This window comes from Alexandromys fortis, unplaced genomic scaffold (assembly GCF_014885135.2).
Source record: "Alexandromys fortis isolate MF-2015 unplaced genomic scaffold, M_Fortis_MF-2015_v1.1 scaffold_3, whole genome shotgun sequence".
Lineage (NCBI taxonomy): Eukaryota > Metazoa > Chordata > Mammalia > Rodentia > Cricetidae > Alexandromys > Alexandromys fortis.
In genome coordinates, this window is record NW_026067909.1 from 12,652,177 (window position 1) to 12,678,936 (window position 26,760).

The 26,760-nt window shown below is 50.2% G+C and overlaps 1 protein-coding gene across 10 annotated transcripts in view; it reads right to left on the bottom strand.

The window, feature by feature from the left end:
• Positions 1 to 6,167: 6,167 nt before the first annotated feature.
• Positions 6,168 to 26,760, bottom strand: part of Ano1 (anoctamin 1) — a 160,931-nt gene continuing 140,338 nt past the window's right edge. For all 10 annotated transcript variants that reach the window (XM_050136714.1, XM_050136704.1, XM_050136713.1 and 7 more), the window contains 5 exons: positions 23,685 to 23,837; positions 17,256 to 17,308; positions 15,607 to 15,791; positions 10,671 to 10,776; positions 6,168 to 7,819 (listed from right to left, as the gene is read on the bottom strand). In XM_050136714.1, the coding sequence (XP_049992671.1) occupies positions 7,553 to 7,819; positions 10,671 to 10,776; positions 15,607 to 15,791; positions 17,256 to 17,308; positions 23,685 to 23,837 (764 nt within the window). In that variant the 3' untranslated portion in view covers positions 6,168 to 7,552. The remainder of the gene's footprint in view (positions 7,820 to 10,670; positions 10,777 to 15,606; positions 15,792 to 17,255; positions 17,309 to 23,684; positions 23,838 to 26,760) is intronic.

Genomic DNA, 26,760 nt, shown 5'->3' on the forward strand with positions numbered 1-26,760 from the left:
GGGTTAAAAGCTCTTATTGCTCCTCCAGAGGACCTGGGTCTGCTTGCCAGCACCCATGCTAGGCTGCTCACCGCTATCTGTAGCTTCATCTCCAGGGGATCAGAGGCCCTCTGCTGGCTTCTTCAGGGCACTGCACTCATGCGAGCACAGAAAAATACAAATTCAACCAGATGGGGAGGGCCAGTTAGAGGAGCAGAACAAACAGAAGGGGAATTTATCAGGTTAGCAAAAGTGAGGACTGGAAGTCTAGCGATGGCAGCTGCAGAGATCCAGGATTCTAATCCTGGAAGCTAGGTGCCTTGGTAGTGGTAGTACCAATCCAACTTCGAAAGCCTGGAGGTTCCCTGGAGAGCCACTAGCAAGGAGTTTGTTTACAGAGTTTTTTTTTTTTTTTTTTTTTTTTTTTTTTTTTTTTTTTTTTTTTTTTTTTTTTTTTTTTTTTTTNTTTTTTTTTTTTTTTTTTTTTTTTTTTTTTTTTTTTTTTTTGAGACAGGGTTTCTCTGTGGTTTTGGAGCCTGTCCTGGAACTAGCTCTTGTAGAACAGAGATCCGCCTGCCTCTGCCTCCTGAGTGCTGGGATTAAAGGCCTGTGCCACCACCGCCTGGCTTAGCAAGGAGTTTGTTGAGTCTACAATTACCTCCCTATGTTTCTTTGTTTTGAGACAAGCTCTCCTATTGCTCAGGCTGGTCTTGAACCCCCTTCCCCATGCAGCTCAGTATGACCTTAAACTTCTGCTCCTCCTGCTACCACTTCCCAAGTGCTGGGGATTACAGGTGTGCACCACTAGACCCGGCTTATTTTTTTTTTTTTTGTTCTGAGTGTGAATCTCATGTTAGATGTGTGTTCTGTAAACACCCCCACATTTTTGTGTACCACTTTTTCGGTCTGTTCATAAGATCCTACAATAAAAAGTTCACAATTTTGGTGAAACCAAGTGTAGGTGTTTTTCTTTTCTTTGTGCTAATAAAGAAAAGTGGGGAAAGCCTCTCTGGTGGTGGCAGCTAGAGCATGCCTCTCAAGAAGTATCTTCGTCCCTGTCCAGAAGAGAAGAAACACGGAAGCAGTGCCGTAAAGAGCCCTGGTTCCCACTCCATGGCTGTGAAAGGCTCAGGGCATAAGAAATCCCAGTCTTTGGCCATGTGCAAATGGTAGTGATGTTGGCTGCTCCAATGGGGAGAACAAGGTTCCCAGAAGGATGGTCCTTCAGGAGGAAGGAGCATGGAAAGTTCCTGAACCAAGATGAGCAGGAAAGAGAGGAGAAAGGGAAGAGGAAGGAGAGAAAGAGGAAGAGGAAGGAGAGAGGAAGAGAAAGGAAAGGAGGAGGAAGGAAAGGAAGAGGAAGGAGAGAACAAAAATGAGAGGAAGGAGAGGGGGAAAGAAGAAGGAAAGAGGATGAGGAAGGAGAGAGGAAGAAGGAGGAGGAGGAGAGGAAGAAGGAGAGGAAGAAGAAGACAGAGGGGAAGAAAGGAGGGGGAGAAAGAGGAAGGAGAAAGGAAGAGGAAGGAGGAGAGAGGAAAGGCTTCAGCACTTCTCACTGGTTTCATGGGAGTAAACTCACCCCTTGTTTGTGCTGACAACAGTCAGAACTCTGGCCTTCCTTTCTCTAGGAGTGTCTGCATCTATAAGTTTCTTTCCTCTCCTCTCCCTGATCCACTAATGCTGGCTGCTGGGCTCTCCTCAGCTCTCCGAGGTTTCTTGCCCTTTTTTTTTTTTTTTTGAGACATGGTCTCATTATGTACCTCTGGCTGGCCTGCACTCACAATGATCCACCTGCCTCTGCCTTTGCAATGTTGGGATTAAAGGTATGCACCTGCCAAGTCAGAGAGAGAGAGAGAGAGAGAGAGAGAGAGAGAGAGAGAGAGAGAGAGAGAGAGAGAGGGTTTTTTTTTTTTGTGTGTGTGTGTGTGTTTTGTTTTCTGAGACAGTGTTTCTCTGTAGCTTTGGGAGAAGAGAGAGAGTTTTAAAGAAGGTGTTGCCTCCATTACAGAGAAAGAGCAGTGTGGTGGAAACCTTCTCCTAGAGTCTATATATTTTTGTTTGTTTTTTGAAACAGGGTTTCTTTGTGTAGCCTTGGCTGTCCTGAAACTAGTTCTGTAGGCTAGGCTGGCCTTTAACTCACTATCCTCCTGCCTCCTGAGCGCTGGGAGTAAAAGTGGGTGCCATCACCACCTGGTTTAGATACCTGCATCCTAATCTCAGACCCTTGACACCCAGGCTTAGTCCTGGCCCCTGGACAGAGGCCATGAAGGCATGCAGGGTGGAAAAGATTCTGTAGATGCGATGAAGATGAGGCACTGGGTTGCGAGATCTACATGGCTTGCTTCAAAGGACCATCTAGGCCTGAGCACTCAAGGGCTTAGAACGAAAGAGCCCTGAAGAAGAAGGGGCCCAAGTCAAGACTGGCGGCACAGTTATGCCTTGGGTCTTGGGGATTGAGGGGGGCATGTGGACCAACCTGGAGTTTGGTTCACAAGGTCCCTTTGGTACTTATGGCCCACAGAGTTTCAGGAAATGTGTGGCTTCTGTTTGCAGCATCATTTGCCTCCAGGATCTAGGTTTATGCTCGCTGGGTGCAGAGCCCAAGGTTGCCAGCAGAGGACAGCAGCCACTAACAGAAAGGCCAGCAGTGCCTGTTTTGGCTAAGAGCAATGGCAGTCAGTAAAGAGGGTGGTTAGTGATAAATCCTGGCTCCACTGCCAGTGTTTCCACAGACTGCCCAAGCCTCACAACTGTCCCCCACATTCAGTGGTCCTAGTTTGGTCCTATTTAGGTTCCCCCGCTATCAATCCAGAGTCAGTGAGCTCTCACTAGCTCAGGTCATCTGTTCTTGTGGGTATCACCATCATGGTCTTGACACCTTTGCTCATATTATCACTCCTCCCTCTCTTGAACTAGTCTCCTCTCTTGAACTAGTCTCTGGAAGCTGGGCCCAGTGCTTCGCTGTGGATCTCTGTATCTGCTTCCATCAGTTGCTGGACGAAGGTTCTATGATGACAGTTAAGGTAGTCATCAATCTGATTACAGGGGAAGGACAGTTGAGGTATCCTCTCCACTATATCTTAGAATCTTAGCTGGGGACATACTTGTGGATTCCTGGGAAACAGTGCCATGTTTCTCATTAGACCCTTAATGGCTCCCTCAATCAAGATCTCTTTCCTTTCTCTCCCTCTCTGTCCTCCTTTCTTCTTGAACATTCTGTTCCCTCACGTTCTCTTCCTCCCTTCCCTTCTCCCCTCCCGTTCCATCCTCTCCCCCTCCCCCCACAATTTTCTCAGGAGATCTTGTCTGTTTCCCCTTCCCAGAGGGATCCATATAGTACTTGAACTGGTGTCTTGGAACATATTATCTTTGGAGGAATGCCTTGTTCAGCCTAGATATAGAGGGGAGGGCCTTGGTCCTGCCTCAAAGTGATGTGTCAGACTTTGTTGACTCCCCATGGAAGCCTCACCCTTTCTGAGGAGTGAATGGGTGGGGCGGGAGGAGGGGAGGGACTGGGAACAGGGATAGCTACGTAAAATGAGAAAAGATTGTGTTAAAAATTGTTAGATCAAAAGATAAATAAACAACAACAAAAAGGAAAAAAGAAAAATGAAGAGGGTGGTTAGCTGGGGACACGAAGGGGACAGAGACTTCAGATTAACCATAGTGTTCTGCTTCAGAGACCTAGCATGTCCTACCTGAGTGCTGGGTTTACAGGCATGCACCGCCAGGCCTGGGCAAATCTGGACATTTAAGTGCAGATTTCCAAGGCTTTTATGTAGGTAATTTTTAAAAACGAGCAAGGAGTGAACCTGTGGAGTGGGTCAAGTGGAGCTGCCTTCTACTCACAGCAGGCCCCACCTTTGTAAACTGTAGAGCCTGCAAACCATCCCTGCGGCCTGACATGACTCATTGTGTACCGAGTAGAACTTGAGGCGGCTGGAGAGATGGCTCAGTGATTAGGAACACTTGCTGCTCTTGCCGAGAACCTGAGATCAATCCACAGCACCTGCGTCAGGAGGCTCACAATAGCTTAAAACTCCAACTCCAGGCACCTGGATGCCTTCTTCTGGCCTCTGAGGTTATCTGCACTAAGGTGCACGGGTCCACATTCAGACAGGTTCAGAAACGTGCTCTTAAAATCACAGAAAATCTTAACAAAAAGAAGGAAGCTGCAGACCTAGACCCTCCTTGCCCTGCTCCATCCCTGAAGCCTCTGCAGTGGTAGAGATGTCCAATCTAGGAGCCCCGATCTGGTTCGAAGGGACGGTCTGCCTGTCAGTCCGCTTGCTGGACGACTGCGGCTCTCTTTAAGCAGCTACAGCTCACCTAAAATAACACCCCTGGGTGTCTGGCTTTATCGTCAACAGGACCCAGGCTTCTGTGGCAGTATTAGCCATTCTCCCTCCACCTCATGCTAGGCTTATCGTGTGCCTGCCCACAACCCTCTTTGGTGTCCCATTTAATAGTTTTCCCTCAAACATTGCATGAATCGCCAGTGTCAGCCAAATATCGCTGATGTGTTTCCATGGCCCTGGCCACCATGTTCAGTCTCCATGGAGCCAGAGAGTCCCACCTGCTATCTTGTCACCCTTCTCAGAACTTAGCGGGCACACTGCCACCTCAGGGCCTTGGACATGCTCTTCCTGTCCAGCCTCCCTCCAGCCCTTCATGTGTCTGGGCTCTCTCTGCTTGAACCCAGTGTAGTAACTTGGGACAACCTCACCCGTTTATGAAGCAGCCAGCATCTCTTGCTTCCATTTGGATTCTGTGGCTGTGGGGTTCATCTTCTGCTCAGCACTTGACGCCCCCTGTAGGGGCATCCAGAGAGAAGGGGCATGTCTGCTCTGTACCTGCAAAGGCTTCGTCAGTTCTGCAGGGGGCTCTGTTAGGAGGTCATGAAGTGAAACTCTAGACCCTCACCCTGCATCCTCGTGGGCTTCAGAGGAGGATCCTGCAGTTTTAACCCTCTCTGTGACCTTGAGAGGAGGGGCCCTGCAGCTCTGACCCCAGGTATGTCCTCTTTGAATCCTCCACATGAGAAGAAAGAATTCCAGGGCTTTAGACAGTTGGGGTTTTCCCCATTGCTTTTTTTTTTAAGACAAGGTCACACTATGTAGCTCTGGATGACCTTGAATCCACATAAATCCACCTGCCTCTGCCTCCTGAGTGCTGAAATTAAAGGTGTGCACACCACCACGTCCAGCCAGAACAGCTCTTGAGCCATTGGCTAGGAGCTGCAGTTTTCTACAGGGTGTATGTGGGAGTACCAACAGTAGGGGGCGCCAGAGGCCGCTGCTGCTCTGAGGAGGTTCCAGGACCAGGTGGTGTGGAGACGCCAGGTTAACCTTGTGGCTACAGCGAAGGAGCTGACTATTTAACTGGCATTTCGGGCGTTAAGAAGAGTTTTCGTTTGGCGAAATCGTGGTGAATATGAGCAGCATTTTAAAATAAATGTCCCCACTTGCCCACATGAAAACACTGTCCCCATAAAGTTGCTCCCCATGAAATTTTGGGACAATGTATGACACCGATTCTAGTGTGCTGGGTGATGTCCTAGATGTAAGACCGTGGGACAGGTGGCTGAGGGATGACTGTAATCCCCCCCCCAAAACATAGTTTCATGCCTAGAGGGATCCAGCATGCATGTCCACACACAGACATACAAGCACATCTGTACACAGACTTGTGAATGCACGATTCACACGTGTACATGCACAAGTGAATGCAAATACATGTGTGCCTGTGTTTAGTGTGTACAAACATACTCACATACGGAAGTATGCATATGGAATCAAGTGAAACATAAGCACACAAGGCACTTACAAGGTATGAAATTACACATAGATGCATGTGTGCATGTACAGGTATGCATATACATGTGTGCATGCAGACATGCACACGCAGACACAAACACATGCAGGCACACACGAGCAACATGAGTATACACATGCATGCACACGTACACAGAGGCACACACAAATACTTGCACAGCTCATGCACACACCACAGGGAGCTGGCAGCCCAGGATCATCTAGAACAATCCACACTTCTGCCACAAAGGAAATAAATGGTCTCGAATGTTCTCAGGCCATCCATTTTCAAATCTGTAGTATCAATCACAGGGCTTATTAGGGACCTTGAAGACAGGAACAGGTTGGGACAAGAGCACTCAGAAGAGGCCAGGGTTGTGTATTCAAATTTATTTTGACAAATGCTCAGCCACAGTCTCCTATGGGTGTGTGTACATTCAGTTTTGTTTTGTTTTTGTTTTTTTAAAAAATGGTTTCTGTAAAAGAATTTTTGGTAATTACCTAATTTTGGATATGGTAGCTATATACAAAAGATCATTGGAAACCGCCTCACTGCACAAGAGAAAATAGAAGCATCAGCGCTCACGATTTTAGCCAACAGTGAAAACCTTTGAAGGCCATGACTTGGACCCCAGCTGCCGGCTGCAGGGCTCTCAGCCTTGTCCTGAGGCAAGTGTAGGGAGCTGCCTCTTTCAGCTTGGGTGAGACACTTGGGGCTACAGTGCTGAGAGACCTCACACAGCTGGTTAGCACACAAACTGAAGCTGGCCCAGGAGGCTTGTTTTAGAGGCTATTACAACGGTAAGTGCCAAGAATCTCAGGTCCTCGTGAGTGAAAATATAGGTGTGTTACCAAAATAGAAGCCTTTATTGAAAAAAAATCTTTGGTAGTAACGATATTCTAATTTTCTCTCAACATCTGGTTAACTAATGAAATAAACTCCTTCCACCTTGAGCTACAGAAAGAAAATCCCTTCAGTCCACCACATTCTTGAGTTTTAGACGCAAACCAATAGGTGTTCTCAAAAGTGGCAAAGGAACCCACGGAGGCCCTGGGGCTTGGGGAAGCCCTGCAGGCGTCTTAGAGATGCTCCGCCTGTCACCCCAGCTTGTCTCACAGTGTGTCAGCTTGGTGTGAGGGGCCCTCGAGTGGCTGATGTGGAGCCTGCCAGGGACGCCAACGGTGCTGGTCAACCGGGGCACCTGGACCCCTCAGTTACTGGCACACAGTACAAAGCCACCATGCGTATACAGTTTGGGTAGCTAGGTCTGAACTTCTGAGTTCCCAGAAGGAGAGACAGTGGAGTCATTCAGCTTGTCCAACTAGAGCAGGTGACATCTTTGGGAACCTGAGTCTAAGTCATCCATTCTCCTGTAAACTATCACCAGGTTCCCGGACACCATTCTGTACCTATCCGGAGGCATCCTTCAGACAAAGGATGCAGACTCAGGGCCTTGGCCCCTTACCACTGTGGGGGCGCTCTATGACCTCCACCCTGGGTCTGTGGTACATGCCCTCACCCCATTCAGCCCTGTCACCAGTCATCCTTGGCATTGAATACTAAAGATAAAAATGTCCCTGCTTAATGGCATTGTGCAAAAATGAGAAGAAACAGAAAGAAGAAGATGGCTGTCACATCAGAGTGGCCCTCCACGTGTGCAGACAAGAGCCACAGGCCCTGGTGGGGCTAAAAGTGCTGGCTCTGGGAAACCAGGTGGTCACTTGGCGATGGTCAGAAGCCTGCTGGCCGGTCATCGTGACTACAGCATGCCCCCATGGTACTCGTAGCTGGGGGCTGGGCTGCCATCACCTGCCTCTGGCCGGGTTGTGGGGCTGTGGTTGTTGCAAGGCACGTCTCTCGGTTTATCCTTCTCCATCCACGTGTCTAGTAGCTGTTGCTTGCCCTGCTCCTCACGCATGAACAACTCCACCATGAGAACTTTCTCCTTATGGATCTGCTGGCTGATGTCTTTGGGGATGTCGGGGATCACCCAGTCCACGAAGTCACTCATGAACATCACCAGGTTCTACAGGGAGAGATGTGAAGGGGACGGGGTCAGAGTGGCCCACCTTCATCTGTTCACTCCACCTATGTACCCCACCTATGATCCTCTCCTGTGCACCCCACTTGTGCACCCCACCTAGGAACCCCACCTGTGCACTCTACCTGTGCACCCCACTTGTGCACTCCACCTGTGCACCCCACCTGTGAACCCCACCTGTGCACTCCACCTATGCACCCCACCTGTGCACCCCACCTGTGAATCCCACCTGGGAACCTCACCTGTGCACCCCACCTGTGTACCCTACTTGCACATCCCTACCTGTGTGCCCCACCTATGCACTATCTCCTGTCTACCTGCTTCATGTAGCAGAAGCCACTCCTTTACTCCTTGTCCCTGTGCATGTCCTAATATTCTGGGCCTCAGTTTCTCAGAAGGTGTAAACTGGACAGGGAGGTGCAACCCCTGGAAACCTGAGCTTTCTCCCCCCTTTTCTTTGAGAAGCTGGGGATGAAGCAGGGTCCTGCGCTCCACTGCTCTGTGTTGGCTTTCTTGAGGAATCTGGACTGAGTGGGCAAGAAAATGCTCTGAAAGATGGATTCTTCCGTTGGGATCTTCAGAATGACTGACCTCCCAGGCCATCAAACACAGCAATGACACCAAGGCTGCAGGGAACACTATCAAGGCAGCAATGGCCTGTAGTGCCAGGAACGAGCTGAGGGCTGCTCCTTGAAGCCCGAGACCGGCTAGGTTCTTGAGCGCTGGCCATGCCAGTGCAGATGTTTTAGAGAAAAAAATGAAAGTCAGTCAGCCTGTATGGAAGACCATCATTTGTTCGCAGACACCTTCGGGCTGCATTTGTTGGCTCCTGGGTGTCAGTGATTGACCTCTGTTCAAAGGTGACTGTCCGAGCTATGCTCCCAGCTGTGCGGCACAGCTAAGGATCTCCTGCCCTCTCAGCTCCCTGGTCCCTGGCCTGTGGGAGTCAGCGACCAGTCATTTAGGATGATGAGGGCCTATTTTGTTCTGGTGGTTAGGGCAGTGTGTGCCTGCTGGGATGGACAGAGCTGTCCCCAGTGCAAACCCTCTCCTGCCTGCTAGGCTGTCTCCTTATTTTAGAACAGTGGTTCTCAACCTGTGGGTCACAACCCTTCAGTGGGGTCACATATAGGATATCCTGCATATCAGATATTTACAGTACAATCCCCAACAGTAGCAAAATTATTGTCCTGAGGTAGCAATGAAATAATTTTATGGTGTGTAGGGGTCATCAACACAGCATGAGGAACTCCATTAAAGGGCTGCAACACCAGGGAGGTGAGAACCACTGTGCTAAGCTTCTCCCAGTAGCCCTCATCTGTGCTGGCTAGTCTTCTGTCAACTCGGCACAAGCTAGGGTCATCTGGGAACAATGACCCTCAGCTGAGAAAAGGCCTTCATCAGACTGGGCTGTAGACCAGCCTGTGGGGTCATATTCTTTGATACTCTTTGTAAAAAAATTTTAAGTGTGTGTGTGTGTGTGTGTGTGTGTGTGTGTGTGTGTGTTTGAGACGGTTTCTCTGTGTAGCCCTAGCTATCCTGAAACTAGCTCTGCAGACCAGGCTGGACTCAAACTCACAGAGATCCATCTGCTTCTGTCTTCCAAATTCTGGGATTAAAGGCGTGTGCCACCATCACCCGGCTTAAAAATTTTAACTTATTTTATCTAATGTATTTAAGTGTCTTGCTTGAGTGTATGTCTGTGCACATGTGAGTGTATCACTGGCTCAGGGTGGCCAGAAGAGGGGATTGGTTCTCTGGGACTGGAGTTACAGATGGTTGTGAGCTGCCATACAGATGCTGGGACTCGAACCCAGGTCCCTTGGAAGAACAGCTTAACTGCTGAACTATCTCTTCATACAGGGCATTTTCTTGATAGATAATTGTGAAATGTAGACGGGCCTAGCCCTCCCTGGGAGGAGCCATCTCTGGGGTTACAGAAGAAACAAGCCCAGCAAAATATGGGGAGCAAGCCAGCAAGCACCTCTCCATGGCCTCTGTATCAGCTTCTGCCTCCAGGTTCCACCCAGTTTGAATTCCTACCTAGGCTTCCCTCAGTGTTGGAGTGTAACAAACAAATTTTTCGCCAAGTCGGTTTTGGTCATGGTCTTTTTCACAGCAATAGAAATGCAAGCTAGGGCATTACCCCAAGCCTAGCCCAATACCTTCTGTACTTGCTTCAGTGACAGGCTGACGGAGGGGTGAGTGCCCAGTTAGGGCATGTAAGGAGCAGAACAGGGAGGACCTGGTACTGGAATTCCCCAGTGCTGGGTGTTCAGTCTGCTGTCATTCTGGCATGGATTTCCATGATGCCAGAGGGATGTGCAAGGCCCTTGGCAGCAAACATGGGTTTTAGTAACTCCTTTCTGGTCCTCCACATCCTCTCTGGGTCTTCAGTCAGGGAGTGCTGCGTGTGTGTTCGTGTGTGTGTGTGTTCGTGTGTGTGTGTGTGTGTGTGTGTGTGTGTGTAGTTTAGCCCATAGTAGGGCTGCTGCCTGGGTCTGGTATTATCTGAGAACTACTGCATCCAGTCTGAACTTGCCTGGCCCCTGGCACAGAGACAGAGGGAGACAAGCGGGGACAGAGACTGGCCTCTTCTTCCTACAAGTCTGCTCTATGGAGCCCACTGCTCTCACAATCCCACCTTGCCTTGCCTGTTCCCTGATACTCTCCTGGTCATTGCTCAGGTTCAGTTCATTCAGTGTCCTCCTCAGAGTCCCCGAAGACATATCAAGGTACCTGTCTCCTGCTATGATCAGCTCCCCCTCCTGTTGGCATTTCCCAAGTGCTCTGTCCCTCCACTTTCTAGAGACAGATGTCCCCAACCCACACATACCTGGAAAACGATGACAAAGGCCAGTCGGGCGGCCAGGACAGCCCAGAAGTCTTTGGAAATGTCATACTTGTGTTCTGACCACGGGGGCTCACGGTAATCTTTGTACCTGCAAAAGGTGTGGGGAGTCAAGGGCAGGCCAAGTGGATCTTGGGCTCTGGAGAGAAGCTGAGCCAGGCTCTGAGGCCCGCTGCCAGGAAGGCTTGCTCTCTGCCTAGAAATTCTCTCCAACCTGGATGGGGTGGTCAGGATTCAGGCACTTGGAGAAAATAGATACCAGGGACTTTTTTAAAAAATATATTTATTTATTTACTTATTATGTATACAAAATTCTGCCTGTGTGTGTGCCTGCAGGCCAGAAGAGGGCACCAGACCTCATTACAGATGGTTGTGAGCCACCATGTGGTTGCCGGGAATTGAACTCAGGACCTCTGGAAGGGCAGGCAATGCTCTTAACCGCTGAGCCATCTCTCCAGCCCCTACCAGGGACTTTGGACTCAGGACTTTTGAGACACACGAGAAGTAGTGTGTGTTATGAGAGGAACTTGAGCCTTTACGGCCAAGGGTGGGACATCCTGATTTAAATGATGTGCTTGGTGTCACGTTAACAGGGATGATTAATGTTTTTCTTTTGAATTTAATTATGTGTGTCTATGCATGTGCATGCAGTGTCGTCAGAGGCAGGAAGGGAGTAGCAGACCACCCTGGAGTTAGTGTTACAGGTGGCTGTGAGCTGCCAGATGTGGGCTATGGAATCTGAACTCGGGTCCTCCGGGAGAGCAGCCGTGGAGGGCTGGCGAGCTGACTCTGTGTAAAGGCGCCGGTACCAAGCCTGACTATCTGAGTTTGACTCCTAGGACCCACATGGTAGCAAGAGAAAGCTGACTCCTGAGAACTGCCCTCTGCCCTCCATGCGTGCACCATGACCTCTGGGTAGGTGTGAGGGTGTTTCCACCAGAGGTTTAACTGAGGTGGGAAGACCCGCCCTGAATGTGGGCGGGACCCTCCATGGGCTGCAGTCCTTGACTGAATACACAGGAGAAAGTGAGCTGAGCGCCAGCAGCCATCTCTTTCTGCTTCCTGTCTGTGGATGCGAAGTGACCAGGCGTCCCCATTCCTGATGTCTTCCCTTCCCTCAGGATGGACTGCGGCTTCACACTGTGAGCCAGAACACCAGAACAGACCTTTCCTTCCTTAAGTTCTTATTTTGTTTTTCCTTTTGAGTCAGAGTTTCTCTGTGTAGCTCTAGCTGTCTGAGAACTTGCTCTGTAGACCAGGCTGGCCTCGAACTCATAGATCCTCCTGCCTCTTCCTCCTGAGTGTTGGTATTAAAGGTGTGCACCACTACCGCCTGGCCTGTAGTTGATTTTGTCAGGTATTTTACCACAGCAGTGAGATAACATGCGTCGTATAACACAATTCCCAGCTAGCGACAGAGTCTCTAGAGCAACTGGTATGTCCCAGGCTGGTCACTAAAAGCTGACGCCCAGGGAGGGGACACCAGGAGGAGGTACCTGGCCACAGAAGCACAGCCCTGATGCTCAGCTCACGTTTACTATCAACTTGCTGTGTGTCCCCCGAGCACTCACTGGCCCTCTCTGGACCTCAGTCTGAACATTCCCTCACTTGTTTATGTCGTAAGCATTTGTGAGTTGTGCCCAACTCCATCCCAGAGGGCCCATAGGTGAGAACACAGCAGATGGGGCCTTTTGTTCAGGGACGGAGTTGGACAGGAGTCTCTAGGGCCTGTTTGCCATGGAACCACCAGCTCCCCAGATGGGACTGGCTAGGAACAGTAGCAGGTGCTGAGCAGAAGCTGTGTAGTCACTGATAGGAACAAACAGCCGGTGCCCCCAGTGTTACCACACATGTCCGTTCCGCCTTTTCCCCTCCAAACCTTGGGTTACCTGGAAAACTCCTACGCATCCCTGAAAGCCCACTCATGACTCTTCAGTCAACACCCCCCACCAGCCATGCCGACCTTTAGATTCATTGTCTTCCCATTCCCGGCTTTATTAGCCAGCCCTCTTTTGGCCTCCATGGGGAGAGGAGAATGTGGTCTCTGGGGGTGGATGGGGCTGACCTGGGCCGTGCCTGCTTTAGCACAGGAATAAACAGGAGCCTGCAGGAGTCCTGGGTCTTATCCACTGCTTCTGCTGCTCTCTGGGCTCCAGCTTTGGGGGGTAGCTGTGGTGGGTGTGTCTGGTGTACCTGGGGAGCTCAAGGAGACTGAGGCGCAGGATTGTGGTCCAGGCGGTGGGAGTCAGCTAGAACTGGAGCTGGGGACCAGGGCCTCTGCTTGCAAGGGCCCAAAGCAGCAGGGACATAGATGGGGTCTAGGCCCTGTGTTTTTGGAGATCTGCTTCCCGGGCTTGACCTAGAACTCTCTACCTGTGCCTCCCTGCATTTAAGCCTGCTGCTGGCCCTCAGCACCATCTGCCACTCTGCCAGGAGTGTGCAGAAAAACAACAGTGATTTCTCTGTTTTCTCTTAGTGACTTTTCCTCTAAACTTCCATTTTCCCGAACTCTGTAGCACCTGATGGCATCCCGGCTGGGGGTACTTTCAACAACACCAGAGTGTCCTGTAGTCTGGCTGCCCAGTGCGAGGTTGGATTTTGAGGTAGTTCCCTAACAGCGGTGGCAGAGCACCTGTCTCCCCCCCCCCCACATACTTTGCTCCCCAATCAGGAGCCCTCCCCCACACCAGGGAGCATCATTGCTTCCCTAGGAATGACCAGCACCTCTGCCGGTGCACACACAGAGCCCCAATCAACAGCTCCACGAACAAAGTTTCAATTCCCAAAGCCACTCACACTCAGAGGAAATCCACTTTGAACTTGGCCCTTTCCCTGGCTAGCAAGAGGTGGACTGAGCCTCTCTCTCCTGGCTGGGAAGTCCCAAGACCCTGGGGCAAGTGGCGTCTTCTGCAGAGCTACTGGGCAGGGGAGGTTGGAAGAAGCAACAAGCTTCTGAGGTGACTTGTGTTTTCAACTTGGGAGGGTCCCCTGGGCTGTGCATTTCTGTCCTAGGCTATGTGCAGAGAGAGGGCTTTCAGAGATGAAAACCATGCTGGGCTGTCTCCTCTCAAACCTGCCCTCCTAGGCTCCACCCCTGAACAAGGTCCCAGGATAGCTGCTGTTCTATCCTGGCACAAAACAAATAGAAATGGTGTCTTCTTTTCTTTCCTTGTTCTTCTTCCTTATAGTAGCCTTAAGCTACTTGAATAAATAGGTTTATTTTTTATAACTTATTTATTCATATATAAATATCAATATAACAAATATATTTATAAATATACAAATCTATCTATCTATCTATCTATCTATCTATCTATCTATCTATCTATCTATCTATCTATCTGAGTCAGGGTCTCAAACTCAATACATAGCTTTGAACTTATCCTGCTTCCATCTCCCCAGTACTGGGATAACGGTGTCAGACCCAGCTTCTTAAAGGCACCTTCCCTCTGCCACCCCGAGGAGGAGGTTCCTGCATGGGAATCTTCAGGGATAACTCATATCCACCCCAGAGCATGAGCTAAGGAGAAATGTTGGCTTCTGGGCAATAGATCACGTGCAAAACCAGAACTCTCTGCCCCTTCCCGCCAGACTACTACATGTTATTTATTTATTATTAAAGACAGGGCCTCAGCTGGGCAGTGCCCAACTCTAATCCCAGCTGTCTGGCTTTAAGTCATAGCATTTGGACTCAGACTTGGAAGATAGAGGCAGGCAGATCTCTCTGAGTTTGGGGCTACCTGGACAACATAGAGAGTTCTAGGCCAGCTAGGGCTACATAGTGAGACTGTCTCAGAAAAGTAAGCAAACAGCCAGGTGGTGGTGGCAGTGTGGCACCTGCCTTGAATCCCAGCACTCTGTAGGCAGAGGCAGGCAGATCTCTGAGTTTGAGGTCAGCCTGGCCTACAAAGTAAGTTGCAGGATGGCTAGGGCTACAAAGAGAAACCCTGTCTCAGATAAAACTAAACAAATAAACAAACAAAAAAGAAAGGGTTTGGGGTAGGCCAGGCTTGCTTCATTCTGCCTTGGCCTCTTGAATGTTTGGATTATAGGTATGCACCACCATGCAGGACATCATACATGCGCATGTGTGTGTGTGTGTGTGTGTGTGTGTGTGTGTGTGTGTGTGTGCGTATGTCCTCAAATACATACATATATACACATTTTTTTTGTTTTCCTGCTTTTTAATTTTTTTCGCTTTGTTTTTTGTTTTTAGAGACAGGGTTTCTCTGTAGCTTTGGTACCTGTCCCGGAACTAGCTCTTGTAGATCAGGCTGGTCTTGAACTTCCAGAGATCTGCCTGCCTTTGCCTCCCGTGTGCTGGGATTAAAGGCGTGCGCCACCACCACCCGACCCTGCTTTTTAATTTTTAAATATTTTTACTTATTTTAGGTATATGAATGTTTTGCCTGAATATATGTATGTTTGTGTACCACATAGAGGCCAGAAGAGGGGAGCTTCAGAACCCCTGTAACTGGAGTTATAGATGGTTGCAAACTACCTCGTGGGTGCTAGAAGTCAAACCCTGGTCCTCTGCAAGAACAGGTGCTTTTAACTGCTAAGCCATGTGTCTGGCTCATGTTATGTTTTTTATGAGACAAGATCTGATGTAGTACAGGCCAGCCTCAATCTCAATATGTAGCTGAGGATAGCCTTGAACTTCTGATCTTTTGTTTCCACAAACCAGTATACTCTATTTGAGGCATGATCTCATGTAGTCCAGGTTGGCCTCAAATTCACAGCAATCCCCCTGCCTCAGGCTCCTAGTGTGGGATTATATAGTGTGCCACCCCTGCAGTCATTTTACAAACTGCATGTAAGTACTCCTCGAGTCTTGCACCCGAAGAAGCCTGGCTCCTGCCTAGCCTTTCCCAGCTGCCTCTGCAGGGCCTCTCTTCAGGAGGAGACATGAAAGCAGTACCTGCAGATCTGAACCTCATAGCCCAGGTCCAGTGGGTCATTGGGTGCCGTGCCATCCTGGAAGTCACTGACATTGAAGGAGGAGAGTGTGTGGTTGACGAAGCCGTGCATGGTCCCGTTCTGACTGTACATGTAGAGGTACACTAGGCGAGGGATGAAGTCAGACGTGAAGGAGATCACAAAGGCCTGCCAGAGAGAAGGAGCGAGGGTGAGGACCAGGGGCGAGGCAGGGAAGGGCAGGGCAGGATAGCGTGACTGAACAAAGGGTCAGGATGGTCCTGTTCATTTCCGCAGCTTACAGGAACATGATGGGCTATGGTAGTTGTCCTTCAGGAGGGACAGAAGGGACAGTGGGCTGCCTTTCATAGGCTGTGTGGCTCTGGGTGCCAAGCTCTCTGTGCCATCCTCCTGTTCTTGTTTAACAGGTTGGCCATGCTCACTGGGCACAGACCTTACCTGTAACCTGGACTTGCTGGGGAAATTCAGGAGCCCAAAGAAGGAATCTGCAAACTGTGAAGTTTTTGCCTACTTCTATGACAGACTTCATGCAGGGGCCTGAAGCCCAACAGCCTCTGATGGATGTGTGGCCTTGGGTATGTCACCTTCTCTCTCTGTGGCTTAGTTATCTATAGCATGGGGCTTGCCAGGCTATACCTCCACAGCTGTGTATAGGGTAATGGCTTGGTATGTGGCAAGAACATAGGTTTAGAATATTCTGGGAGTATCTAAGGTTGTTGCCGTTGTCCTCATGAGATGCCCTACGTGTGCCCTGGCTTCACACACTGCACACAGGCTATACTCTGGGTCCCCTTATTCTGGACCCTACTTTTGCTCCGCCAGGGTCAGTCCTTCTCAGTTCCTTCAACAAGGGGCTTCAAGGCCTCAACTGGAGAAGTAGGCATTTGGCACTAGGGAAGGACAGTGTGGCTCCTAGTGGCTTGAATATCACCCCTATGCCTAGCGGGACCTGGATCCCAGGTGTTCCTGCATTGGACACCCTGGGCCTACCCCCTGCTTCCCATGGGTGCTGTGTCTGCACACGGGGGGCTCAGTCAGTGTATGGAGAGGCAGAAGGTTAGGGGACACAGCTGTGATGCTGCATGTCCACCTGGGGTTCCTGTGCCTCTGAGTGAGCCTTGGGCTTTGCTGCAGCAATATGGAGCCTGTGGGGACCATGGTGGCCAAGGGTTATCCCACTCCTGGCCTAAGGCCAGGAAAGACTAGTGGGAGCCATACTGTGTGCTGGGGAGACGTGGTTATGAGCTGGGAAAGAAGCCACGGGTGTGACACCAGGCTTGATAGAGACAGGAGTGCTAGCTTTGCCTCTCTCTCTCGCTTTCCAGCTAAGTTACAAATGGGCTTTTGTTTGTTTGTTTGTTTGCAAACAGCATCCTAAGCTGGCCCTGAACTCTTTATGGTAATAAGGGTGACCTTGAACTTCAGATCCTCCTGCCTTCCTGTCCCGAGTGCTGGAAGAACTGGTAAGCTCCACCACACCTGGTTTATTCGATGCTGGGGATGAAATTCGAGCCTCGTGCATGCTAGACCTATTGAGCTCTAGCCCTAGTCCTCAAGGGAAGTTTCTAAAGAGAGACACCAACAGCCCCGTGGCCTCACTGCCCCGCCAGGATTCCCACTCCCATCACTTACATTAATGATGACAGCCAGCTTCCCAACGCCTCTGAGAATGTTGTACCAGATGCCTAGGGGAGAAGCAGATGGGATCTCCTGTGGACTGGTGTATGGTTTGTGGTGCCCAGGCAGTGCCTGGGTGGGCCCAACCTTGCAGGAACTGGGGCAGCTAGAGGGCCACCCCCGCAATGCTGGGGAAGGCACAGGAGGAGCCTGGGGAACACAATGCCCCGGCTGCACTGTGTTACCATGTCACATTATGGGTTATCTATGAGTTTCCACAACCTAGACACCCTGGTCCTTAGTGGCCCTGGACCTTCCCTGTAAGTCTAGAGGTGCTCAGTGCAGGAAGATCCCTTTCCTACAGCCCATGACATGACCTCTGGCTAGGGCACCCTGACTGTCAAGGTTGGGCTCTTGCTTCGGGGGTGATGCTCAGCAGTGTTCAAGCCAACCATCGTGCCAGGAAAGGACCTGGCTTCCACTACTATGATTCCAGACTGGCAAAAGGCTTATTCCCAGCGTGGTGGGACCTTGCTCCTCAGCCATCTTCCAATGGAAAGGAGAAGGAACAAGATTCAGGAAGGAGGTACCGTGCTTGTTAGGGGCCTTCAGGCTGAGATTCCTGCAGGGAGTCCCCCAGCCCCAACCTCACCCGTGAGGCTAGGTGTGTGTCCAGGGGGCCTGTCTTGAACTGCACTCCATTAGGCCAAGAGTGTGTCCTGTCCATATCTGTCATCCAGTCTTGAGCCAGGTCTATGGCTTCTCATAAAGAAGATCCTACTGTCTCCACCCTCGGGGAAACTATGTCAGGTGTTCTGTTCCACGTGTGGTGTATGGCCAGGTGCCACATGTCCTCCCCATCTAGACGCAGTGGGGGAGCTTCCGAGCTCTCATTTTAGAGCTTCACACTGGTGGCCCACGAGGCCAGCAGGTGTTCAGTCCTGGGCACCCCAAAATCTGGGAATCATGGTTTGACCAGCGGCCAAGGCTATAACAATGCACATGAATTTGATAAGTCCTCCTGCCCCAGCCAGGATAAAACAGCCCCCACCACGGCAATGAGACACCCATGCATAGCCACCAGGTGGGAAGTCTCAGAAAGAACCACCCCACATTCCTGCCCCTAGTAAGTGACAGTCTACTCTGAGGTGAGATGTTCACACACATCTACCTGGTGCTTTCTGGGAAGGTGGTGGTTCTGTCTACCTTCCTGCAAGCCAAAGTAGTAGGCAGACAGGTGATCCCGTGTGCTGAAAATGTCATAGGCATGAGGGAGCCAGCAAGGGCACTAGGAGGGGAGGGAATGCTTGTGAGGTCGTCACCAACATTCTAGTCACCGGTGGCAGCACTTCACACCTGGCCTCGTATGTCGTGTTTCAGGAGCTGAGAGCTCTGCAGTAGACTGAGAGCTGGCTGTGGTTCATGCATCACTTGTCTCCAGAGCCTCGCTGCACTGACCTATTAGGTGTTTGTTGAGTGGCTGCAGAAATGCATAAAGCCTTTTCAGATAAAACCAGAGCAGAGGATACCAAGGGCAGGCCCTGCCGGCTGCAGACTCCTGGAGACTGTTGAGGCTAATGACACAGTCCAGCAGGTAAAAGCTCCTTTGCCCAAGCTGGATGACCAGAGTTCCATCTCCTTAACCACAGCGGGAGACAGAAGCCACTTGTGTGAGACGGACTTCCTATAGAGATCCTGTGGCTGATGGTGGAGGCGCCTGCAGGTCAGCTGACCATACCTGTTCTCTACATACAGGGGAGTCCCTGATGCCACACCTCTTGGAACCACCAGATACTTCTGATGCTTTAGCTCTTTGTTTTATTTTTCTTTCTTTTATCTTTTCTTTTCCTTCCTTCTTTTCTTCCTTTCTGAGACAGCATCTCATGTGGTTCAGACTAGCTTCAAATTCACTATGAGACAAAGATGGTTTTGAACTCCTTCATCTTTCTTCTTCTACCGTCCGGGTGCTAGGATTACAGGTGTGTGTCACTGTGTTTGAGCCATGTGGTGCTGGAGACCAAACCCAGGGCTTTGTGCAGGGCAGGCAAGCATTCTATTGAGGCCAAATCCCTAGCCAGGTGAAGGTGAAGTTCAGGGTGGGCTCCACCTTATTTCACTGCATTCAATACCCACCGCTGTTGTTCGCCACAACTGGCAAAACTCGCAGCAAAGCCTACTTTGTCTATTAATTTAATAAATACATTTACTTTTGAGACAGGGTCTTATTCTATAACTCAAGTTCTGGCCTGAAACTCATTTTGTAGCCTTTGCTGAGCTCAAACATGCAGGAATTCTCCTGCCTCACCCTCCTGAGTGCTTGGATTTCCAAGTACAACTATGCCCTGTCTATAGACAAGTTTTTTTAAATTTATTTATTTATTACGTATACAATATATTGTGTCTGCACACACATACAATATATATGCCTGCAGGCCAGAAGAGGGCACCAGACCTCATTACAGATGGTTGTGAGCCACCATGTGGTTGCCGGGAATTGAACTCAGGACCTCTGGAAGAGTAGGCAATGCTCTTAACCACTGAGCCATCTCTCCAGCCCCTATAGACAAGTTTTTATTTGAACATTAGTTTTCAATTTTCCAGGGTCTAAACCAGGAATAGGATGGCTGGGTGACTGATAATTTTGCAAACTCCAGTTGGAATGATCTTACCCTCCCTTCTCTTTACTTGATGTTTTTTAGACAGGGTTTCATTGTGTAGCCTTAGCTGGCCTGGGACTCACAGAGATCCACCTGCCTGTTTCCTGCTGGGATCAAAAACGTGCCAGAGCAACTGGCTAAAGTCTATTTTTACTTTATTTATTATTTCTCGAGACAGGATTTTACATAGCCCAGGCTACTTTGAACTTGAGATAGGGAGCCCAGAGTGACCTTGAACTTCCAATCCTCCTCTTGTTTCCACCTCCTGAGTGCTGGGGTTACAGGTGTGTACCATCTCGTGTGGTTCTTCTTTTTCTCCTTCTTCCTCTCCTCATCCTCCTCTTCCTCTTCCTCCACCACTCCCTATGACTCTAAAACCCATTTTCAATAGCTTGGTAAGGAAGCATGCTGGTGAAACCAGATGTTCCACGAGAACATGGCATCCACTCACTCAGTGCTGAGGCCGGTGACTAGAGCTTCTCACTGCGTGCAGTACAGTGCAGGGAGTCCTTCCTGTCTGAAGACCTGGATTCTGGGGTCCTCTCCATCATCGATGTGTGCCCCCCCCCAGAGATTTCCAGCTAAGAGGCTGTGTGATAAAGGCTCCTGCAGTCCAGAGCACAGCTGCCACTAGCCAGGGTCTGTGGGGGTGCAGGCCACTGGCGCCACTGGGTCTCCTGTCCCCTGGGAACGCTGGCCCAGAGGCTCTGCACGGATCAGAGGAGGAAGACAAAAGCCCCTTTGAGCAAAAGGTTACAGCTCAGGAGGCCACAAACAAGCATGTGAAAGGCAGATCACGCCTCCAACCAAATGGGCAGGAACCAGGAAGCAGCCGCTGATCCGTGAGGCCTGGGAAAAAGCAAGGAGCCTGGAGCGAGGACTCAGAGGACACTCCGTGGGGGCGGGGATGACAGCAGGCCCTAGGAGGCCACCCATAGTACCCTGTTCACTCTGGTGGGCTTGCAAGGTTTTAGAGGACATCCGCTAGGGCTAGCTGGCCTCTGTCCAGAAACAAAATTCACCAATGACATACCTACTGGGGACACCACTGGGCACTTGTGAGGACCAATGGGGAACAATGTGACTGTTTGCTTTTCTTTCCAGCAATGGGACAGTGACTTTAGGGTTCCTAAAAAATCACCCAGATTCTCTTTGGGCCTCTGGCATTCAGCACAGAGCTTTCAAAGTTGACCACCTGTTCATTTAGGAGATGGAAGACTCTGGTTCTTTGGGCAGTGGGACCTAGACTCTGCCCAGGCTTCCCCTGAGCTTCCTTCAAGGGCCCAATAGGTGGAAAGTTCCAGAAGTTTGTATTGAACACATCTCTGGGTTTGTCTTAGAGAAGGATGTGGGGTGTCCATCCTGCAGCTTCAGATACAGTCCAGACACGGCCCAGGGCTCATTCTCCATCAGCCGTCTGGGGAACAGCTTTTGCATTTGTAAAAGTAACAAGAAAAAAATGCCTGGATTTGGCCTTCCACTGAGGATCCTTGTGTCCCTAAAGCTGTGGCAATCCAAGAGCTCCTGAATGTCTCTTGCACCTCTGGGGTCACCAGTCTGGCCATACTTGGGTGTGGTTTACTCCATGACCACAATGGGGGCAGAGTAGAGACACTGGGGGCTGGAAGGGTCAGTTTGTCCAGGGACTTTCAATGCCTTTACGTCTGTGGGCAGAACCCAGGAAGACCCATTTGGGTGTCTGTCTGTTTCCATTGTCTGAGTTGCTTGGGTAGGAGGTGACATCAGGAAACCACAGTGTCCAAGCACAGCACAAGTACCTCACACATGAGTCCTGGCTCTGACTTCTTCACCCAGCACCCATGTTTCCAGGTCACTCACTCTCAAGTGTGTTTCTCTCTCTCTCTCTCTCTCTCTCTCTCTCTCTCTCTCTCTCTCTCTCTCTCTCTCTCTCTCTCTCTCTCTCTCTCCTCTCTCCAGGCCTCATAGCATAGATGTAAGTTAGGCTATAGAACCATAAAGATGAAGTCACCATAGTTGATGTGCTACATTGTTACCATGGCAACTTCATCTGGCTCACTGTAAAAGACCACAAGGTGATAGAAAAGCTTGAGCCACCTTCTCAGAGGCAGCTGGAAGGCTGAAGGATGTGGTCATCCATGGTAGGGGTTGACCAGAAGCCAAGTGATGGCCTAAAGAGCACCTAGCCTGGCAGAGACACTAACAAAAGCAGGAGAGAATATGGAGTAGCCGGTGCAATCTGAGAGTTGCCATAGGGGTGGGTGGTACTACCCAAGGATTCCCCATAGAATGAACTGGATGTCTAGGGGCCTGGAGAAGGTCTTAGAAAAGTTAACGCCACTGGGCATGGTGGCACACACCTTTAATTCCAGCACCTGGGATCCGGAGGCAGGTGGATCTCTGAGTTTGAAACTAGCCTGGTCTACAAAACGAGTTCCAGGAAGTTAGGGCTACAGAGAGAAACCCCGTGTACAAACAAACAAACAAACAAACAAACAAAAAACCCAAACCCCAAACCAACAAACAAAATAAAACAAACAAAAAATTCAATGCCACTCCTTACAGACCCCCATCACCGGGGAATATAATCTATATGGGAAGGTGGCCAATGGCTTCCCTTACGTGATTTGCTATTTGCTTATTCCAAGCATCAGCACAAAGATGTCCTTCTCACTAAGACTGTATTCATCAGGAGCTGGATTAAAGGACAGTGGGCTCCAGTTTAGAAGAGGGATACTGTCCTTGCTGGCTCTGGCTGAGGTATGCATGGCATCTGGAGCTCTGTCAACTCCATCTTCCATGTCCTCTCCTCTTCCTGAATACATTCAGTGTCTCTCCTTAACTGCCTCTGATGACAGGTCACTCACTACCAAGGGGATATGTGCTTTTCCTTTGACACTGTGGACTGTGACAGCATTGTGTTTACCACTCCCCATCCCCCTCCTCCATGTAGTACGATACACAGCCAAGCGGCTCAGGGTTCACAGCCCCATGCTGAGTTTCATCCTGGCCTTGAACCTCAAGGGCAAGTCATCCAATAACATAACCGTACTTCCTCAGCACCCTCTCTCTTCAAAAACATTTTGTTTAAGGGTGTGTGTGTGTGTGTGTGTGTGTGTGTGTGTGTGTGTGTGTAGGTGCCCTTGCAAACCAGAAGGCGGCACGAGATCCTCTGGAGTTTAAGTTACAGGCATCTGTGAGCTGCCCAACATGAGGACTAGGAACTGAACTGGGTCCTCTGTGAGAGCAGCCAGTGCTCTTAACTGCTGCGTACTCTCTCCAGCCCCAACTACCTCTTCCCATGAGCACTGCGTGCTGTAGTGCTCCAGTGGCGGGAGGGACTTGATGAGAAGCTCATGCTCTGTCCTCACTGGTCTACCTCTTAGTTCTGAGGCTATCCCGGTGTTGGGGGGAGATGAGGTATTGAGAATAAGCCCGGAGGAAAAATAGCACCTCATGTGTGTCTGACGCACCTCAGGAGAGTCACTACGAACTTACTTAAAATGTGACTTTTGAGCCTTTTATGATTTTCTTTTTGTTACTCGGTTGCGCTGTTCTGGGGCATGAGCTTTGTAGATGACAATGTCATATTACAAAACCAAAAGGTTGAACACATTTGGGAGACCTCTAACAGTAGACGTACGAGACAGACAGTCCCGCATCACTGGTAGCTGACTCAAGACAATCACTTGGGAAGGTCGTGGGAAAGCCCTTGTAGGGAACAGTCGTCTGGACCCCAGTGGCTTCTCAAGAGTAGCAATTTCCTGCTCATATCATGTGTACTGGACCCATTTTGTAGCTCACTTACCAATGTCTTTGGCTCTGATGGCTACTGGCCTCCGTAGCTCAGTAACAAACTTCTTGGCATCCAGGCGGATCTCGATGATGTTGTTTAGCAGGGCAAACAGTGGAGCCAGAGGGAAGGATGCAACGAACAGGGTGACGAAGCCGAACTGAATGACTGTAGGAAGAGCAAGTGCTATCAGCTACGCAGTCACTTGCCATCCTGCCCCCAGCATGACTGCCTGGCGTCCTGTCTTATGGCGCCCTCCTGTGTGAATCTGCCAGCAGGTGCATGAGGAGCCCTCTGGAGAGAGCCTCTACCACCTTGGGCAATATCCAGGGGACTGAAGACAGAAGTCACAGCATCAGGAATTCAACATGGCTGACCTTGAACTTGCAACAATCTTCCTGCCCCAGTCGCCCAAGTGTTGGGATTATGGCAGTATGCCGTCGCGTCTGCATTATTTATTTATCTTTGTATGTGTGACTGTGAATTTATGTGCACATGTGCATGAGTGTGCATGGAAGACCAGAAGATGTTGTGAATTTTGGTCCTCAGATACCAACCACCTTGTGTGTGTGTGTGTGTGTGTTTGTAGGATCTTTCACTGGAACTTGGGGCTCACAGATTAGGCTGACTGACTGCCCAGGGAGCCCCTGTTTCTACTTCCCCAGTGCTGCAATTACAAGCATACCACTACCCTCAGCTTTTTATGAGGGTCTTAGGGATTGAACTCAAGTCTTCATATGTGCAGAAAGTATGTCACATACGGAGCCATCTCTCCAGCTCTACCTGTGTCTATAAACGTGTTCTGGTTATGTTCCCCCTCGTGTGACTCTTGAGTCACAGGTGTACACGAGGGTCACAGGTCTGACTTTATGAAATCTCTGCTCATAGGTAGATCACAGTGAGCTCATGGCCTGGCCTGTCCCCTTCCTGAGGCCAACCAAATCTCCCATGGTCAGAGGTTCCCTCGGGTCAGGAAGGTCTGTTTCTGGTACTGTGTCTCAAGGGTCCCTCCTGTCCTCTTCCATTGGGCTACGAGAGCAGGAGGACATCTTTCCTCCAAGGATTCCCCAGCCTTCTGTTTCCAGGCCTCATGCTGCTGGTCACCAGCTCTGTGCTTCTTCAGCCCTGGAAGCTACAGACAACCTGAGTCACAACAGGCCAGGAAAAGGTCACCAGAGAGACGAGTCGGAAAGCTGGTCCAGGAGCTGTATGGCAGGACCCAGTCCAAGGGTGTTTCATGCCAGGGGGTAAATAAGGAAGCTGCAGAATGTCACCCTGTGCTCAGCTGGCTGAGTACGGCCATTGTTACCAGGGCGAGCAGGGCAGGAGGCTGTGAGAACTGTTTCCCAAGAGGTCTTGGTGAACTCTCATTGGCCCGGAAGTATGAGGCAGCAGGGGAGGGTGCCTCTGCTGAGATCTGGAGGTGCTGGGAGGTTAGGGTGGGACAAGACCAGCCATGAGCCATGGTTGCGTGCATGGGCCATGGCTGCTGAGGTCCAGGCTCAGGGTTGCCAACTTAAAGTAATTTGGCACAAGGTTTCATGTAGCCCAGATTGGCCTCCAATTTACTACGCAGCCAAAGATGACCTAGAACTTCTGACTCTCCTGTCTCCCCTTCCCAAGTGCTGGGATTACAGTACAGGCCTGTACTACCAAGTCTGGTTTCTGCTGGGGATTGAACCCAGGGCCTTGTGCATACTAAGCAAGCACCCTACCATCGGAGCTACAGTCCCAGCCTTGGTTTTTCCACTTCTGTGTGATGGCACTGCCTCATCCAGCCTGAAGGGAATGAGAAAGAGACAATGGAGGGGGACGGGGACAGACTCTGGTGTCCAAGTTAGTGTGGGCACCTGTGCTCAGCCTTAGATTTCCCTAGAGGAGAAGACGGCAGCTGGTGTGACAGAGAGAAAGCCAGGTGAGGGGTGTGGTCTAGTGGGTTTCTCTGCACATAAGGCCTCCGTCCCAGAGATCTCCTTATCCCTAAGCCCTGGAGGTTCATGGGAGCCTGAGGTGCAAGTTCAGTAGTTGAGAGAAACGACCACATCTCAGTTAATCACAGGGCACTTCTCTGTGGTATCTGGTCTCCCAGAGCCTCCTCAGAGGGCAGAGGCTGACAATAGCGACAGGAGGACCAGTGCCCAGATTCTGCTGGCCAGGGCCCTGGGGCGGAACGGGGGAAGAAAGGAGCTTGGAGTCCTGTTTACCCCTACACTATGCTCTCTGAATCTTGGGGCAAGATGACCCCTGCCAGTCATGAGGGCAGTCGAGAGCAACCTGCTTAGAACCACATGAACAGAGAGAGCGGTGGAGAGGGACGTGTGGGGGCAGAGTGCTCCGCAGTCTAAAGGGCACCTGCTCATCACTGCCCTCTAAGCCAAGGTTGAGGAGCGCTGGGGCCACATACCAGGCCTGCCTGGCCTCTCAGTACCATGGCAAATGCAGAATCCAGAGCAGTTCCTGCCCTGCCAGGACCTGGGGCAGGCCTGATATTGAGTGTTTGAGTCCCGTCCATGGTGACTGAGGCAATGTGAGTCTAAGCTCCCTTGTGCTTGAGCCTTCCTGACTGTGCTCACCCAGTGAACATGCATGGAGCATCTGCTGTGCACTTGGGCTCATTCTAGGGGTGGGGGATGGCAGTAAAAAGTGGGAAGAAGGGGCTGGAGAGATGGTTCAGTGGTTAAGAGCATTGGCTGTTCTTCCAGAGGTCCTGAGTTCAATTCCCAGCAACCACATGGGGGCTCACAATCATCTATCCATCTATCGTGGGATCTAATGTCCTCTTTTGGGATAAAGGTGTGAATGCAGACAGAACACTCATACATAAAGAAGAAAAAAGTAAATCATAAAAAAAAGAGTGAGGGACTGAAGAAGTTAAGAGCACTGGTTGTTCTTCCAAAGGTCCTGAGTTCAATTCCCAGCAACCACATGATGGCTCACAACCATTTGTAATGAGATCTGGTGCCCTCTTCTGGCCTTTAGGCACACATACACACACTATATACAAAATAAATAAATAAATCTTTCCCTCTCAAAAAAAAAAAAAAAAAAAAAAAAAAAACCCTCCCCCCAAAAAAAAAAAAAAAAAAAAACA